The sequence below is a fragment of the Prosopis cineraria genome, unplaced genomic scaffold (genome assembly GCF_029017545.1).
Source record: "Prosopis cineraria cultivar Desert tree isolate PC_DT_omini unplaced genomic scaffold, ASM2901754v1 PC12, whole genome shotgun sequence".
NCBI lineage: Eukaryota > Viridiplantae > Streptophyta > Magnoliopsida > Fabales > Fabaceae > Prosopis > Prosopis cineraria.
In genome coordinates, this window is record NW_026555343.1 from 5776339 (window position 1) to 5796216 (window position 19878).

The 19878-nt window shown below is 30.1% G+C and overlaps 2 protein-coding genes across 2 annotated transcripts; both read left to right on the forward strand.

Annotated features, from left to right (window-relative positions):
* Positions 1-1103: 1103 nt before the first annotated feature.
* Positions 1104-1817, forward strand: LOC129288349 (uncharacterized). The gene has a single exon (XM_054924868.1). It carries the CDS (start codon positions 1104-1106, stop codon positions 1815-1817), a length of 714 nt encoding a protein of 237 aa, XP_054780843.1.
* Positions 1818-6457: 4640 nt separating this feature from the next.
* On the forward strand, positions 6458-7285 carry LOC129288350 (protein VACUOLELESS GAMETOPHYTES-like). Its single transcript, XM_054924869.1, has one exon. It carries the CDS (start codon positions 6458-6460, stop codon positions 7283-7285), a length of 828 nt encoding a protein of 275 aa, XP_054780844.1.
* Positions 7286-19878: the final 12593 nt, after the last annotated feature.

Here is a 19878-nt window from a genome sequence, read left to right on the forward strand (position 1 = left end):
TTATGATTCTCATTCTAAAAGGTATACGTCAAGATTTCTTGGCGAAAAAGATATATATGAATTAATTATATTGTTTTTCTTTTTCTTTTTGGATAAATTTATATTGTTTTTCTTCGTCAACGATATAATATGCCGTGACGATCAGTAGTGTATTTATTTGTGAAGAAACTTGTTGGCATCTTCCGCATTATAAATTTTTTTTAAAACATGCAATGCATTAATAAAGTAATGAATATGTGCATTTTATTAAATGGTTATCCAAAAAATGAAGAAACTTTCGGGAAACAACAGTGAGAAAAGAGAGAAAATAAAGAAGAAATTAAGAAATGGAAAAGCAAAGTCGTCTACAAAATGTAAGATTCTTTTTTAAGAAAGAAAACAGTGGGAGAAAAATTTTAAAAAATAAAAATAGAGAATAGCGGTAAAGTCCCAATAGATCAAATTAATGGCAGTTAAGCCTCAATAAAATATTCTGAAATGAGTTACAAATATTAATTCAAACAGTTATAAACCAAAACGTTATTTAGTTGCAAACTAGCCCCACAAATATGGGTAAAGAAAACTAGGAAGAAAAATTTAAAAAAATAATAAAAAGATTTACAATTTTTAGAAATTTTCTTTCATAGTTTTTTTTCTCTTGATGCAAACCCATCCTGAGAGTTACATGTAAAATTTAAATATCATATTTGAAATTAAAAAAAATTCAATTTACAATTATTTGATTTAATATTTTTAATTTATTTTTCAAAAAAATTATTAAGGACCTAAATGTTATTAATTTAATATTTGGGGCTTAATTGTCATTTTCTCTTAGCCAAGAAGTGTCATTTTTTTTCCAAATAAAAAGCCGCACAAAGAAAGATATATATATATCTATATATCTATGTGGAATTTAAATTCTTTCATGTTAAGGTTGGTAAATTTCATGAAGATTTCCTTTTAAAATGAAAACTTCATAGAAATTCAGAAATCTCAGCTTATATATAGGGAATAGCTCTTAAGAAAGTTACGTTGGACAGGAAAAAAAAACGCTATACATATACATATAAAAGATCGTCAAGAAGCTGCAGAAGAAAGTTTAAAGGAAAGAGGGTTGACAACGAATGGGAAGTGATTTTGAAGAGACGATGAATCACCCATGTCATCTTCAGCATCCAATAATACTGAAAAGCGAAGGAGCTCCATTCCAATGCAGCGGCTGCAAGGAACTAGGGTTTGGCCCAAGGTACCAGTGCCACGAAACTGATTGTCCCTTCGTCCTTCACTACCACTGTGCCACGGCTCGCCCCACCGACCGCACAAGAATCCACCTGTTTATGGGGAACCGCCGGTTTGACTTCCTCTGGGAACCGCCGGGCGAACCGAACCGCCGATATTGCGACGCTTGCGGGCAAGACGTCCGAGGGTTTCTGTATCAAGACCAATATTCCAAACACAATTTTGATTTGCATCCTTGTTGCATGAACCTAAAGAGAACCATATCTGATCCTAACGGCACTGTGGAGCTGAATCTAAAAGACAAAGTGCCCTCTAAATGTGTGAAATGCAAGAGGAAGGGTCTAAATAACGTTCAGAGCAAGGAGGCTTTCAGAGGGTGGTCCTATGTGTCGTCTTGTGGAAACTATTGCTACCATGTTTATTGTGTGAAGACTTTGATCCTGGAGAACTGGGAAAGGGTTATTTCAATGTTGCTTCTTCCTCCTCCTACTCTTCTTCTTCAAGCTTGGTCATCAGAAGTGAAACTTTATCAGCTACAAGCTCTTTGGCCATGGATAGAAGAAGAAGGTCGTCTAGATTATCAGTCTCCCGTGCGTTGATCAAAATGATGAAAGTAGGATTCAGCGTCATAATATCTGTTTTATTTGGAAATCCAACTCCATTGTTTGCTGCCCTCGTTGAAAACTTGTTAGAATAATAGGCTTTGGACCCAGCGGTTGAGGTTTACGTGATTGTGTTTTTATGTTGCTCATTATGCTTAGGTCATATATGTTTGTATAATATGAGTACTTTGTGTGTCAAACTTTCGAGAGTCAAGATAATTGATACAAGTCTCTACCAATTGCCCATGTGGTCTCTTGGCATGCATTTGGGTTGTACTTTTTTGCACTTTTGTTAATAAAATTATTTTTTTCATTTTGATTTGTGTATATAAAAATCATTCTTGATTTGAAAGCGAGAGGCTTCCAGAATTTTCATGGGTTTGAAATTGAACCTCTGTAATATATTCCGGCAAGAGAATTTTCACGTTACTATATATTAAATATTACCCTAAATTATCTCAACCCTTAACACCTGAGATTGCCTTTGTTCCCCTAACCCTGAGCGTTTTCATGAGAACGGGGAAAGATATTCGAATTTAATGAGAAACCAATTTAACTGACTGAACGTAAGAGTTTATCTCAATAGTTCAATTAATTTAGTTGGAAAATGACAATTAGGGATTCCATAAGAACATTAATGACAAGACTTCCAATTATGAAAATCTCAATATAAGATTCTTACTTGTAATAAATTATCTTTTGTTATTTGGCTTTTATAAATTGGCTTTTTTTCATTCTCATATATATATATTTTTATAAATTCCTAAATAATGCTATAAAGGTTATTCTCATATATGTATAGATATATATATATTTTTCATTCACAACCTATAGTAGAAAATCACAATTGGCTTATAATTTATATCTGACTCATAAATTTCAAGTTAATTTTGTAGATTTCTCAAATGATTTATCTATAAATTGATAAAAAAAAGTCTTGTAATTCTTGTATATTTTCAATTAACATTATAAATAATTTCAAATGTGTTTTCTTAGTTTTTCATATGATTTATTTATATATTGACAATAAAAATTTGAGATTTATAATTGATTCTTGTGAATTTTGAACTAACATTACAAGTAATTTCAATTATCTTTTATTAATTTTTTAACTGACTACTTGCATTTTTTAATTGCAAGTAAAGATCATGATTTATTATTATGATTTTAATAATTTAAAAATTATAACTATCATTAATGTTTTTATAAAATCCTTAATTGTTATTTTTTTTAATATCTCATTTGATATGCTGGAATTAAGTTTAGAGAAGTACAAGTAAAATTTTAAAAATGAGTTATTTGGTAAGTTGGAATCCACTTCCATCAAATTTGATGGAATTGAATTCCTCCCCTTACTCGGTGGAATTGGTTTGAGTCCCATTGAAGTGAGATTTTCGGACTACTATACCCTTGTATATTTTATCAATTGACAATTTTGCCCCTCCAAAGTTCTGAACATAATTTGTCTCTCCAGTTCCTCGGACCAACGGCCACCTTCTCTGACGCTTCGAGCATCGAGCTTAACTCTGAACCTTCATGCTTCAAGCTTCAAGCCTCCTTCTCCCCTTCGTCAGATCTCCTCATTAGAAATCTCTAGAAACTCTAAAACACCAATCTCATCATCTCACAGTCCATCGTGAATCGTGATGTCTCCCCCTCCGGCGCATCCTCCTCCTCATATGGCAGCGCTTCCTCCTGAACCTTCTTATATCTCAGTTCTCAGCTTTATTTCTGATTTCTTGGTGAACTATGAAATCTTCCAAGTTCTAACAATGGCTTCTTGATCCCTCATCCTCCCTTGCTTCTCGATCTGAGTTTGGCAACATTCAAGCACGAAGACGATGAACATTTAAATGAAAATGCCTAGAAGGACGTCATCCTCTTGTTTCCAAATTCCATTAGAAAATGTCTGAGAAGTTGGAAACGAAATTTCTTCTGGTTCTTTTGGTGAAGATGAAAGTAAAATAAGGAATATGATGAGTAGTTATTTGTTTGATAATTGCTTTACACATGACTCAAATTCGTCATATTTTATTGCTATTGCCCATCGTTTTCTAGTTGATTGCAATCACAAATTTATTGTCATGCTTATCTCTTTCTTCATCGTTCATAGTTCTCGATCTGGTGGAGAATTTTCCAGTTTAGGTGTTATCAGATGTGGTGGAGGCTAGATGATGAACAATGAAGATGACAGACTTTTTTTTTTTAATTTCAGGGATGTTTTGGTCTTTTTGACACATACAACCATATTAATTAAATATAATTTTTATTTCACTTCTATCCCCATATTAAACATACTTTTAGACCCACTTATATTTTCATTTTCACTTTCACCTCTACTTCCATTAAAAACTCTTCCATGCTATTAAATGGAACATAATTAATTTCAAAAGAGGGAATTAATTATAGTTCGATCTCTGATTAATTTTAAAAAAATAGTTGCAAATTAAGGAATTTTATTGATAGATAAAAGGTTTAAATTCTAAACATAATTTTCAGTTCGCAAGTAAGATTGTTATATGTAATTGTCTAAATTAGTATTTACAATTTATTTTAAAATTTTTTGTTTGGCTGGATCTTAGGGATCGTTCTTGAGCATAGAAATTTTGGCCCCTTCCTAATTTGACGCACTCAATGGTTCTTTCGCTGCTCTTGCTTCTCAAATTCCTCGATTTTTCTTAGGAGCTAATCAATCTCTCTATTGTTAATTAACCCTTGATTTTATCCTCCACATTATGTACCAATATCTTTATGTGAGCCCAACAGTATATAGGAGATGGTAATTATAATTAAAAAAACACAAACACACACACACGAAGGGGTTGCAAGGAACGAACCTGTAGGGAGACACACACATTAATTATAGTTTCACTGTATCGACTTGTTTTGATGTGATTAGTCCTTTTTGATATTAAAGCATTAATATGAACCGATCTTTTCTATAAGTAGGGAGTTTGGGAGAAGACGCAAGAGTGCTGTATAATGTAAGTCTATTTGAGAATGTAAATCATGATAAACATCGAATTTGTCACATTCGAGATATTAAATCACATTAAGTTAACAATCAATACAATTCAGTTAAAGAAAATTCTATGTTCAAACAAATGTCAAGTTGTTACTAATGGGATTGCGTGCTTGTTTGATTTTCAGTTTTTATTTGAAAAAAATTTATATAAAAAATTTTAAAAAATAATTTTAGGTTTCTGCACTTTTTTTTTTTTGTGTTCAAGGTTTTCATACTTTTGTTTTTTGATGTTCAAGGTCACTCTCCACAAGCAGTGTTATTGAAACCTAGAACACTGACAAAAAAAATGCAAGGATCCAAAATTTTATTTTTAAAAAAATTTAAGTATTTGTTGAATTTAACAAAAATACATTAGAGATATAATTTGAATATATTTTTTTAGGATTACCGCCGTATTCATTTCAAAGGGATTAATTTATTATAGCGCAACCACTAGTAAACGCGTGTGGACCTAATTAAGCATTGGCAACATTTGTTAGTCAATAGAAAGCGCCCAAGATATATTTGGTAGTCAACATTTGTTGGCGAAAAAGCCTAAACAACAATGATATACGTCAATTATATAATTATTTTTTTTTATTTCGTCAACAATGAGACAGATTTCTATTATATTAGCCTCGCCATGACCATTAATTTGTATCTATCTGCCTCGTCTCATTTTTATTCATGGTCATTTGCAGGTTATTTCTTGTGTTCAAAGCATAGAACGTTTAAAAATAATATTGGTTCTTGTTAAACATGATCGATTCGTTGACATAACTTTAAATATATTATTTATAGGAAACTCTTTGATAATTTGACCTATAAAATTATGAAATTTCCTTAGTATGTTTTATATTGTATCTATTTACAACGTCATTTATTATACTCCTTTTTTAAACAAGTTATTTATTATACTCTATTTGTGCATAATCAACATTATTGATTATGGTTAAATATTTTCATTGTGTATAGGATAATACGGAAAATATATTTGTTACAAGTTATTCTTATGATAAAGATTTTTCTGCAAAAATTAATTATCAATGATAAATGTCACATATTTAAAAAATTGTTATATACGATGCATGGGACTTTAGTAATTTGGTACAAATATAATACTTACTCCTTTCAAATCACAGAATAGGATATTGGTAATTAATTCACAATTTTTAAAAATATTAGTTGAAATTTTAATTTCTTAAAAAATTATAATTTTTTTTATTATTTACTCATTAAACATCCATTATAAGTGTCTTGATAATGATAATTAAAATTCTAATACATCATTTTTTAAAAAAAATTAATAAATGAAATAGGAATATAGTTGAAAAATTAATTGTAAAAATTATTCAATATCTTATATTTTAGATCAAATAAGGTTTCTAAAATATGCCTTATATTATATTATGGTATAGAAAGAGTATCTAATTTGACAATGCCACCTCAGTCGCGACGCTCATACGACCAGTAGAGTGTCTTTATATGAGAAGAAATTAAACTTGCTGGCATCTTCCGCGCAACCACCCCCGCCCCTTCCCAAAGAACATTATGTATAAAGCTCAGGAAGGATGAAGAGAAATAACGCTAATATCGTAAAAAATAAGCAGAAGAAAGTAAAGGATCAAGGGGCATGGCGACGACGATGAATCACCCATATCATCTTCAGCATCCAATAGTGCTGAAAAGAGAAGGACGACCATTCAAATGCAGTGGCTGCAAAGAACTAGGGTTTGGCCCGAGGTACCACTGCTCTAAAAGGGATTGTCCCTTCATCCTTCACGACCACTGTGCCACGGCTCGCCCCACAGACAGACCCAGAATCCATGCATTCATGGGTAACCGCCTGTTCGAGTTTCTCTGGGCACCCCCGGCAGGGCCGTACCGCCGATATTGCGATGCTTGCGGGAGGGACGTGCGAGGGTTTCTGTATCATGATCAGTCCAGACACGGGTTTGATTTGCACCCTTGTTGCATTAACCTTAGGAGAACCATGTCTGACTCTCATGGCACTATGGAGCTGAGTCTAAAGGACAAAGTGGACTACACGTGTGTGAAATGCAAGAGGAAGGATCTAGATAACGTTCAGAGCAAGGAGCCTTTCAGAGGTTGGTCCTATGTGTCTTCTTGTGGAAATTATTGCTACCATGTCTATTGTGTGAAGACCTTGATTCTGGAGAACTGGGAAACGGGCTACTTCAATGTTTCTTCTTCTTCTTCAAGCTTGGTCACCAGAAGTGAGACTACAGACTCAGTGAGAGGGATGATGCCAAATAGAAGCTCGATCACATCAGCCACAAGCTCTTCGGCCATGGAAAGAAGAAGCTTGGCGAGGCCGGGAGTTTCTTCCACTAAAGTGCTTATCAAAATGGCGAAAGTAGGTTTCAACCTTATAATGTCAGTTATATTTGGAAATCCAACTCCATTGTTTGATGCTCTCGTTGAGAACTTGGTAAACTAGAGTTTGGACCCATCTGTTTGATGCTTTGCTTAGTTGTGTTTTTATGTTATTTAAGTTTGTATGAGTGCTTTGCTTGTCGAACTTTTGAGAGTGAATAATTGATCCGGGTCCCTGCCAATTGCCTACGTGTTCTCTTGGCACTTGGGTTGTACTATTGCACTGTTGTCAATATAATTATTTTTGTATTTTGATTGTGTTTATCATTCTAAATTTCGAATGCGAGAGGCTTTCAGAATTTTCATGTGTTTGAACCTCTGTAATTTCCTCCGCCGGCAAGAGAATTTTCACGTTACTATGAAAACTAGCTCAACGTTATTAATCACCTAAGATTGCCTTTTCTTTTCCTACCCCTAAACCTTTTTTTTTTTAATTAGAAGTTGGCAAAAGTCTTGGTAATGTGGTCTTACTCGTCGTCCCCGAGCGTGGAAATTTTGGACCCTTCCTTATTTGACTCGCTCAGTGGCTCTTCGTTTCACTTTCTTCTCAGTTTCCACGATTTTTCTTAAGAGCTAATTAATATTTCTTATTATATATCTCACACATTTCTGGTCTTTAATCCTTTGATTTTGGCCTACACATTAATCATGTTTGATAGTGAGCCCTTCGTTTTTGGAAGAGGAAGAGAAAGGAGGAAAAATGAGGAAGGAGAGGAGAAGAAGAAAATGCATAATAGAGCACAGTAACTGATTATGTGAGGGTAACTTGTCATCATTTCAGTGAGAAGCATAATCGTGCCTGAAAAATTTCAGCATCTATTGGGCATTCTTTACAGAGAGAGAGACGTAGAATATATGATAAGCTATAAAATTAAACTTATAATTCAGATAAAATTAAAAAAATAATAAATAACCATTTATGTGTCGTATATTAAAAATTAAATAATCTTTTTAAAGAGTACGCTATAATAGAGAAGGGAAGGAGAGTGGGGAGCCGCGTTATGTTGAGGGATATGTGAGGTTTATAACTTTGCACCTTTTACTCATGATGTTTGCACCATATAAATTAAATAAAAAATATTTGGGCTTAAAAATTTCATGGATATATAAAATTTTAACAATTTAAATAAAATATGAAAGGTATATTTGCAGTAAAAGACCACATCAACCTGTTTAATATAACTTTTTAAATGAAAAATGATAATCAATTTATTTATGTTATTGCAATTTTAACCCTAGCATAATTATCATTTTTAATTATTAAATTATAATTTTAAAAAATATTATTTTTTTATTAAGTTATCTTGTACCCTTGGCTCCTGATCTTAGCTCTGCTACTGGAAAGGAGTATATAAATTATATATATATATATATATATAATTATATTTTTTCTTCGTCAACCATATGATATAACTAATGCTCGCACACCCCAATTAAGTAGTGGTGTGCGTATATGTATATAGTTTCTTTTACCAGCACACACACACACACACACACACTATAGTTGACTAGAAGTGAAAGCTTTCTCCTCTATTAGTTTCTTTTACCAGCATATTTATATATACAGACTATATATATGTATATAGTTTCTTTATTGTCTCTCCTAACCTCTGATGCGGTGGAAGCTGTGAACCATGGGGCTGATACTTAGAATTCAGGAACTAAGACAGGAGTTGGCTGATGTTTCTTTGCCTTCTCTTTACTACAGCTTCCTTTTATTTCCTGTCTTTTGCCTTTACTTTTTGTTTCTGGACCTTTGTATGCTTTTGTTTGGCCAATGAAGTATCTTTGCCCAAGAAAAAAGAAAAGAAAAATCTTTCTCCTTTATGAGTCTCGATCGATTCGAATATGTAGAAGGATCATTTTCCTGATCAACACCGACGTGGGACTCCAATATTGACAGTTTATTATAGGTGAAATTAAAGCGCCACAGATATATTAGGTTGTCAACATTTGATGGCGACAAAGCCTAAACGACAATTATATATATGAATTATACAATTATTATTTTTCTTCGTCAACGTTACAATATAATATAATAATTAATATAAGGAAAACATAATTTTTATTTTCTATACTTTGCTAGTGTTTTGCTATAGATTTTACAACTTTTTTTGTATTTTAGGTCTCTATATTTTTATTTTTCAGTATTCTAAGTCCCTAAATAAACAAAATATAAGATTCTTGAAAGGATCTAAAATACTAAAAAATAAAATTATAAGGATTCAGAATACTTAAAAAAATGTAGAAACCTATATCAAAACACAAACAAAGCGTAAAGACCAAATGTTAAGTTTTTCCTAATAGTATATATAGTAATTAAGTAGTGGGGTGGGTATATATATATATATATATATAGTTATTTTTTTGCAATCACAAATATATAGTTTATTAGACGTGAAAGGGCCGAAGGTATATTTGGCACAAATATAATTAGAGCTATACTTATTATATATATATAATTATATTTTTTCTTCGTCAACCATATGATATAACTAATACTCGCACACCCCAATTAAGTAGTGGTGTGCGTATATGCTAGTGTTTTGCTATAGATTTTACAAATTATATATATATATATATATAATTATATTTTTTCTTCGTCAACCATATGATATAACTAATACTCGCACACCCCAATTAAGTAGTGGTGTGCGTATATGTATATAGTTTCTTTTACCAGCACACACACACACACACTATAGTTGACTAGAAGTGAAAGCTTTCTCCTCTATTAGTTTCTTTTACCAGCATATTTATATATACAGACTATATATATGTATATAGTTTCTTTATTGTCTCTCCTAACCTCTGATGCGGTGGAAGCTGTGAACCATGGGGCTGATACTTCGAATTCAGGAACTAAGACAGGAGTTGGCTGATGTTTCTTTGCCTTCTCTTTCTCTACAGCTTCCTTTTATTTCCTGTCTTTCGCCTTTACTTTTTGTTTCTGGACCTTTGTATGCTTTTGTTTGGCCAATGAAGTATCTTTGCCCAAGAAGAAAGAAAAGAAAAATCTTTCTCCTTTATGAGTCTCGATCGATTCGAATATGTAGAAGGATCATTTTCCTGATCAACACCGACGTGGGACTCCAATATTGACAGTTTATTATAGGTGAAATTAAAGCGCCACAGATATATTAGGTTGTCAACATTTGATGGCGACAAAGCCTAAACGACAATTATATATATGAATTATACAATTATTATTTTTTCTTCGTCAACGTTACAATATAATATAATAATTAATATAAGGAAAACATAATTTTTATTTTCTATACTTTGCTAGTGTTTTGCTATAGATTTTACAACTTTTGTTTCTTTGCCTTCTCTTTACTACAGCTTCCTTTTATTTCCTGTCTTTTGCCTTTACTTTTTGTTTCTGGACCTTTGTATGCTTTTGTTTGGCCAATGAAGTATCTTTGCCCAAGAAAAAAGAAAAGAAAATCTTTCTCCTTTATGAGTCTCGATCGATTCGAATATGTAGAAGGATCATTTTCCTGATCAACACCGACGTGGGACTCCAATATTGACAGTTTATTATAGGTGAAATTAAAGCGCCACAGATATATTAGGTTGTCAACATTTGATGGCGACAAAGCCTAAACGACAATTATATATATGAATTATACAATTATTATTTTTTCTTCGTCAACGTTACAATATAATATAATAATTAATATAAGGAAAACATAATTTTTATTTTCTATACTTTGCTAGTGTTTTGCTATAGATTTTACAACTTTTTTTGTATTTTAGGTCTCTATATTTTTATTTTTCAGTATTCTAAGTCCCTAAATAAACAAAATATAAGATTCTTGAAAGGATCTAAAATACTAAAAAATAAAATTATAAGGATTCAGAATACTTAAAAAAATGTAGAAACCTATATCAAAACACAAACAAAGCGTAAAGACCAAATGTTAAGTTTTTCCTAATAGTATATATAGTAATTAAGTAGTGGGGTGGGTATATATATATATATATATAGTTATTTTTTTGCAATCACAAATATATAGTTTATTAGACGTGAAAGGGCCGAAGGTATATTTGGCACAAATATAATTAGAGCTATACTTATTAGGCCGGATTACATCTTGAGGCTCTATTTCGGCCAATCAAATCCTAGCCCTAAATTGTTTTGGTTTAAAAGGCATGGGCCAATAGACTCGGCCTAATTGAAAACTCTAAATATAATTTATTTATTTATTTTGACAATGCTAGCTAAGCCATAAGGCTCCCACAGCCTGTAAAGTATATAATATTTATTTACGATTTTAGTTAGTTGGAATTGATATGAAGTTTTTTGAGAAAATATAACTTTAAATTCCTATAATTTACTCATATTTTTCTATTGATTCTTACATTTTTTTTTTTTGGATTTTTAATCCTTCCAAGATCCCTATACTTCATTTATGAAGGGACCTAAAACATCAAACATAAAAATGTTGAAACTTAGAATACAAAAAAAAAATGCAGGAACCTAAATTTATCTTTTTCCGAGTTCTTTTAAAATAAAAAAAAGAGATAAAAAATTTTATATTTTATAAAAAATAATAAAAGCGTGAAAATATTAAAAAGATAAACTTCATATAAATTCATTAATTCCAACTTTAGATGACTTAAATTCATTACTTAGAAACAAAGTTGGAAAAAAGTTAATTATTAAATTTTTAGATAAAGATAATAAATTTTAATGTTTTCATTAATTTTGATGAAACATATTATGAGTAGTTTATAAATAACGAGCATGCAATACATTAATAAAAGAATGACTGTTTTTGTTAAATGGTAAACCGAAACGATGAAGAAACTTCAAAGAAGAAAAAGAAGTGGACCAACAAAGACGCATACAAATCGATGACTATTTCATATAAAAAGAAGGAAACGAGGGGATGAGAAATTTAAAAAATAGAAAGTAATAATGACAATAAAATCTCAATTACATATCAAAATAATAATAGTGAAGTCCTTGAAAAAAATTAAAAAAAAACAAGTTACAGATACTAATTCAAGACATTATAAAAAAATTTTAAATATAAATTAAAAATTTAATTACACGTAAAATTTAAATATCTTATTTATAATTATAACTCTTGAACTTATAATTAATGTGCCGATGCTGGCTGCTACTTTTAGCAGTGGATCCGTGTTCACGTAATGTCCGTAAGCAAGCATATATAATTACCCTCTCTATTTCAAATTATAAAATATTTTTAAAAAAGATTTAACATTTTAAAATATAAAATATTTTAATAAAAATAAGGTTTTATTAATGATACTTTTTCAATATTACCCTTCTTATATATTCTTTCACTTTAATATTTTTTCATCAATGGAATATTAAATGAAGGACATGTTCAAAAATTTATATTTATATCTTAAAAAAGTAAGATTGTAAAGTGTATTTAATAAATTTTATTGATATGTAAAATTTTATATAAAAATATCTTATAATTTGAGATAGATAAAGTATTATTTTGCTTAACTAGAGAGTTATTTAAAACTAGGGAAGAAGGTTGGTGAAGACAGATTGGCATTTGCTTGTCCAAAAGGCGATTTCACTTGACGGTAAGAAATGCCAAATCAAGTCCCAAATCTTCTTGAGTCAGCTTCTTCCAGAACGCGCGTGTCGGTAACGGGGTTTTGGAGTCTGATCAGAGGCTGTGGGGAGACTCTGCCAAAAAGTTGTTTGGGGCGGCGATGATCAAGACCAAGACTGGGAATGAGGGAGAGAGATCGTTCCCGCCACGTGTCAATATTTAGTTAAATTTATCACCATGTAAATTTTAGAACACCGGGTATTTCTCAGCGAATAAATGAACCTTTATCCATTTATATTTGATGTCATTTGAGATATATATTAAATCACGTTAAATTAACAATCACGTTAAATTAAGTTATCTTGTACCCTTGGCTCCTGATCTTAGCTCTGCTACTGGAAAGGAGTATATAAATTATATATATATATATATATATATAATTATATTTTTTCTTCGTCAACCATATGATATAACTAATACTCGCACACCCCAATTAAGTAGTGGTGTGCGTATATGTATATAGTTTCTTTTACCAGCACACACACACACACACTATAGTTGACTAGAAGTGAAAGCTTTCTCCTCTATTAGTTTCTTTTACCAGCATATTTATATATACAGACTATATATATGTATATAGTTTCTTTATTGTCTCTCCTAACCTCTGATGCGGTGGAAGCTGTGAACCATGGGGCTGATACTTCGAATTCAGGAACTAAGACAGGAGTTGGCTGATGTTTCTTTGCCTTCTCTTTCTCTACAGCTTCCTTTTATTTCCTGTCTTTCGCCTTTACTTTTTGTTTCTGGACCTTTGTATGCTTTTGTTTGGCCAATGAAGTATCTTTGCCCAAGAAGAAAGAAAAGAAAAATCTTTCTCCTTTATGAGTCTCGATCGATTCGAATATGTAGAAGGATCATTTTCCTGATCAACACCGACGTGGGACTCCAATATTGACAGTTTATTATAGGTGAAATTAAAGCGCCACAGATATATTAGGTTGTCAACATTTGATGGCGACAAAGCCTAAACGACAATTATATATATGAATTATACAATTATTATTTTTTCTTCGTCAACGTTATAATATAATATAATAATTAATATAAGGAAAACATAATTTTTATTTTCTGTACTTTGCTAGTGTTTTACTATAGATTTTACAACTTTTTTTATATTTTAGGTCTTTACATTTTTATTTTTCAGTATTCTAAGTCCCTAAATGAACAAAATATAAGATTCTTAAAAGGATCTAAAACACCAAAAAATAAAATTGTAAGGATTCAGAATACTCAAAAAAATGTAGAAACCTATATCAAAACACAAACAAAGCGTAAAGACCAAATGTTAAGTTTTTCCTAATAGTATATATAGTAATTAAGTAGTGGGGTGGGTATATATATATAGTTATTTTTTTGCAATCACAAATATATAGTTTATTAGACGTGAAAGGGCCGAAGGTATATTTGGCACAAATATAATTAGAGCTATACTTATTAGGCTGGATTACATCTTGAGGCTCTATTTCGGCCAATCAAATCCTAGTCCTAAATTTTTTTGGTTTAAAAGGAATGGGCCAATGGCCCTAATTGAAAACTCTAAATATAATTTATTTATTTATTTTGACAATGCTAGCTTAGCCATAAGGCTCCCACAGCCTGTAAAGTATATAATATTTATTTATGATTTTAGTTAGTTGGAATTGATATGAAGTTTTTTGAAAAAATATAACTTTAAGTTCCTACAATTTACTCGTATTTTTTTATTGATTCCTACATTTTTATTTTTTTAGATTTTTAATCATTTTAAGATCCCTATACTTTATTTATGAAGGGACCTAAAACATCAAAAATAAAAATGTTGAAACTTAGAATACAAAAAAAAAAAGCAGGAACCTAAATTTATCTTTTTCCAAGTTCTTTTAAAATAAAAAAAAGAGATAAAAAATTTTATATTTTATAAAAAATAATAAAAGCATGAAAATATTAAAAAGATAAATTTCATATAAATTCATTAATTCCAACTTTAGATGACTTAAATTCATTACTTAGAAACAAAGTTGGAAAAAAGTTAATTATTAAATTTTTAGATAAAGATAATAAATTTTAATGTTTTCATTAATTTTGATGAAACATATTATGAGTAGTTTATAAATAACGAGTATGCAATACATTAATAAAAGAATGACTGTTTTTGTTAAATGGTAAACCGAAACGATGAAGAAACTTCAAAGAAGAAAAAGAAGTGGACCAACAAAGACGCATACAAATCGATGACTACTTCATATAAAAAGAAGGAAACGAGGGGATGAGAAATTTAAAAAATAGAAAGTAATAATGACAATAAAATCTCAATTACATATCAAAATAATAATTGTGAAGTCCTTGAAAAAAATTTTAAAAAAACAAGTTACAGATACTAATTCAAGACATTATAAAAAAAAATTTAAATATAAATTAAAAATTTAATTACACATAAAATTTAAATATCTTATTTATAATTATAACTCTTGAACTTATAATTAATGTGCCGATGCTGGCTGCTACTTTTAGCAGTGGATCCATGTTCACGTGATGTCCGTAAGCAAGCATATATAATTACTCTCTCTATTTTAAATTATAAAATATTTTAAAAAAAATTAACATTTTAAAATATAAAATATTTTAATAAAAATAAATTTTTATTAACGATATTTTTTTAATATTGTCTTTCTTATATATTCTTTCACTTCAATATTTTTTCATCAATGAAATATTAAATAAAGGACATGTTTAAAAGTTTATATTTTTATTTTAAAAAAATAAAATTGTAAAATATATTTAATAAATTTTATTGATATGTAAGATTTTATATAAAAATATTTTAAAATTTAAAAAAGATGAAGTATTATTTTGTTTAACTAGAGAGTGATTTAAAACTAGGGAAGAAGGTTGGTGAAGACAGATTGGCATTTGCTTGTCCAGAAGGCGATTTCACTTGACGTTAAGAAATGCCAAATCAAGTCCCAAATCTTCTTGAGTCAGCTTCTTCCAGAACGTGCGTGTCGGTAATGGGGTTTTGGAGTCTGATCAGAGGCTGTGGGGAGACTCTGCCAAAAAGTGGTTGTTTGGGGCGGCGATGATCAAGACCAAGACTGGGAATGAGGGAAAGAGATCGTTTCCGCCACGTGTCAACATTTGGGATTGAAGTGGTCAAACTTGACAGTCCGTTTAGGTAAAATTATCACCATGTAAATTTTAGAACACGGGATATTTCTCAGCGAATAAATGAACCTTTATCCATTTATATTTGATGTCATTTTGAGATATATATTAAATCACGTTGAATTAACAATCAAATAATCAATACAATTATTTAACAATTTTAAATATAAGATACTTTAATTAAAATAAAATTTTGTTTATAATTTTTTAATATTACTCTTTTTATATATTCTTTTACTAATAAAATATTAAAGAAAATGAATTTTTAAAATTTATATTTATATTTTAAAAAATGAAGGTTTGTAAAGTATATTTAATAAATTTTATTAATATGTATAGTTTTATTTAAAAATATTTTATAATTTAAAATAAAAGAAATGCCGTATTCAAACAAATGTCAAGTTGAAGTTGTTGTCGCTAATGCTACTACGTGTGTTCATTTCAAAGGGATTCATTGATTATAACTCAACCGCCAGTAATAAATGCGTGTAGACCCAACTAACTACTCATACCATTTTATTTATAAATTACTTTTAATATATTTTATAAAAATCAAAAAAAAATTTAAAATTTATTAAATCTGTAAGAAAATTTAACAATTTTTCAAGTTTTTCTATATTAAATATACATACTTTAATGATATATTATCTCTTTTCAATATTTAATGAAGAAAAAAATAAAGAAATTTGTTATAAAAAATTAGTAAAATAACTTATAAATAAAATTAAAAAAATCTGCTCATGCTACCTCATAAATGAGACTAGAGAGTGTTGGCATTAAAAAAGTAAAAAAAAAAAAAAAACGTGTGGACTCTAACCCTTACTTTGACTTGATCAGGCTTGCCTAAGGAGGTAATGGTCCATGACTTTTTGTTTTGTTATTTCAAAGATTCGTGGGTAAGCTGAGATGGCTAATTTTAATTAATTAGAAGATTAATTTATTTATGTAATTCAAGCGCCCCCTTCCAGAGTGGAAGAAGAAAATATTTCAATTCTTGAAGTCCCTTTGTGCTACAAACGCGTATAGCCATTACTTTTTTAGAGTGGGGGAAAAAACAAAGCAGAACCCTAACTTATAAGATTGTCATAGTCAATATATTTTGTATTCACCCTCTCATTTTCTTGCAAATAAACAAGAAGATAAAATTCAGTCTCTTCCTTTCAATATGCGAACAAAATGAGGGAATGTCAGGGCTTGCTTAATTTTTTTAACTCTAAAATTGTTTTCAAATTAATATAATTAAACATATTTTTTGTTTTATTTTGAAAAATAATTTAGAAAATGATTTACAAAATAATTTTTAAAAATAAAAATTAAAACAAAAATAAACTAACTCTTAATATTCCTTCCTTTCCTTTCCCTCGTTTAAACATAACTTTACACAGGTCATATTGGATGTAAGTTGTAATTTTTTTTCTGTGAAAATATTAGGTCACATTTCTCTTCTTAGCTCTTCGATTTTGGCTTTGGTTGTTCTTCCTTTCCCTCTATCTCAATTTATAAGAAATTTTAGATAAAATTATACATATTAATAAAGTTTATTAAATGCACTTTACAATCTTTTTTTTTTCAAAACAAAAACACAAACTTTTAGACATACCCTTTATTTAATACTCTATTTATGAAAGAATATTAAAAAGAGATAATATAATAAGTAGAGTAATATTAAAAAAGCTCATGAATGAAATCTTATTGGAAGAATTACATATAGATCCCATATAAAAGAATTAATTGCTATAAAGTCCATTAATAATTGAATTAAGACCATTGATAATATAATGTGTTGTTATTTTCTTTAGTTTGATTGTTAATGAACCTTATAGTAATTAATTCTCTTGTGTGAGACTTCAACGTAATTCTTTCATTCTTAGTCTTATCAATGTGTCATATATTTTGAAACATTAAATGTTTCCAAAAATATCTTATAAATTTGGAGAGTTCTGCTAGCATCTTTGTTTGTCATGAGTAGAGCTGGGAATAAGGGCCAAGTTTGGAAGCCTGGTTTAAATAAGGGTTTGGACTTTGAAAATAATTTTTTTTAAAATAATCAGACTTGAGAGCCTAGCCTTGATAAGTCCTGTAAAAAAAGACTCGAGCCTGGACGACTCTTCAAGCCCTGTTATATTATTATTATTATTATTATTGTGGTGAAACACGCGTTTAAAGCCAAGGACCTGCTTTCTGAAGCCCTAATCCTACACGCATTATATTATTATTAATTTTAATTTGTTATAAAATTAATTTAATATAATTTAATAAATATTAATGTATAGTATAAAATTTTGTATATTTTTTTTCTAAAATTATTATGTTTGTGTTCTTATAAAAATGAACTATTTTTTGAATAAGATTTGAATTTTATTACTAGAATTCTAAATGTATGTTGTTTAATTTTTAAAAGATTATGAGGATTTTGATTTTTTTTAATTTTAGAATATTTTAATTAATTTGTAGTTTTAATTTTATTTTAATTTTTTTAAAATTTTTTAAAATAGGACTTGCAGGCTCGACCCTAAACCCTTCAAATAAGGATCAAGCCTTAGAAAAGGGTGAAAAATGATAAACCGAACTTAAGAACTCAAGCTCTTATAGGGTATGGGCCTGGCATATAAGGGCTAAGCCCACTCATTTCTCAGCTCTACAGTCATGAGTTGGATTTTTTCATAATTTAGGTGGGTATTTCAGTACTAGTTGTGCAAAATTCTTGTAACCATCTCCCTCCATTGCTTGGGTTTGCTTTGTTTGTCAATATTAAAGTCAATTTGACTTGGTTTAATTTCTCAGGGTTTTAATTGATATCTTTTTTTAAAAAAAAATATATAGTCAATGCATTAACATAACAGTAAAAAAAATACAAGTCAAAGACCACTCAAACGTCAGATGACAATCTGAAGGCCTATCGCCAACTGGCTACAAACTAAGAAAACCCAATACAAGAAAATAAAGCAAAGACGTGGACAACAAGGACTGAAACAAAAACAGAAAAGATACACTCGTGTTTCGCTCTCATAAAACCTCTCTTCAACTTGAGCTTCCACTTTCCTTTGAGGAGGATGATTAAGTCACTAGAAGCACAAAGAAGATTAAAAATGATGCTGCTATCCTCAAGGAACATTGGTCAAAAGTGGGTGCCAGAAATGACGCTAGCTCTTCTTCTAGACCTACTTTTACAAAGAAGCTTAAAGGAATCACCACACAGTAAGAGGAGGAGGAAGAAGAAGATATTGATGATGATGAGGAAGTTGATCATGCGACTGATGCAACTAAAGAAAATGTTCCTCACACTAAAAAGGAGTTCGAAGAACCTATCTGCATAACGACTGAAGATCCTGAACGGAACTTTCCAATGTTCAAGTTTTGAGGGTGGATGAAGAAGCAGCTTTATAAAGCTTGGAAGAAAGCTGTTATAGTCAAACTTTTAGGACGTAGTATTGGGTATAAGGCTCTTGAAAAATTGCAATCCCTTTGGGTAAAGCGTGGAGTCATCAGACTTATCAATATTGGCTCTAGGTACTACATGGCCAAACTATAAAATAAAGAAGATTGTTTCAATGCCATGACTGGAGGTGCTTGGATGATTTATGATCATTACCTTAAGGTAAGACCTTGAGAACCAAAGTTTAAACGTCATAATGCAACAATTGATAAAGTTGCAATTTGGGTTTGAGTACCATAGGTTTTCTTGGAATATTATGATGAAAAAGCTCTGTCTTTCATTGGTGATCGCATAGGCAAGACTTTAAAGGTTGATGTCAATAATGCTAATCAATTGCGAGGTCATTATGCTCAAATATATGTTCTTGTTGATCTAGATAAGCAGTTAATGTCAGGTTTTACTTTGGAAGGAGAGGATTATTACTTAGAATATGAAGGTCTTCATTTACTATGCACAAGTTGTGGGATATACGGCCAT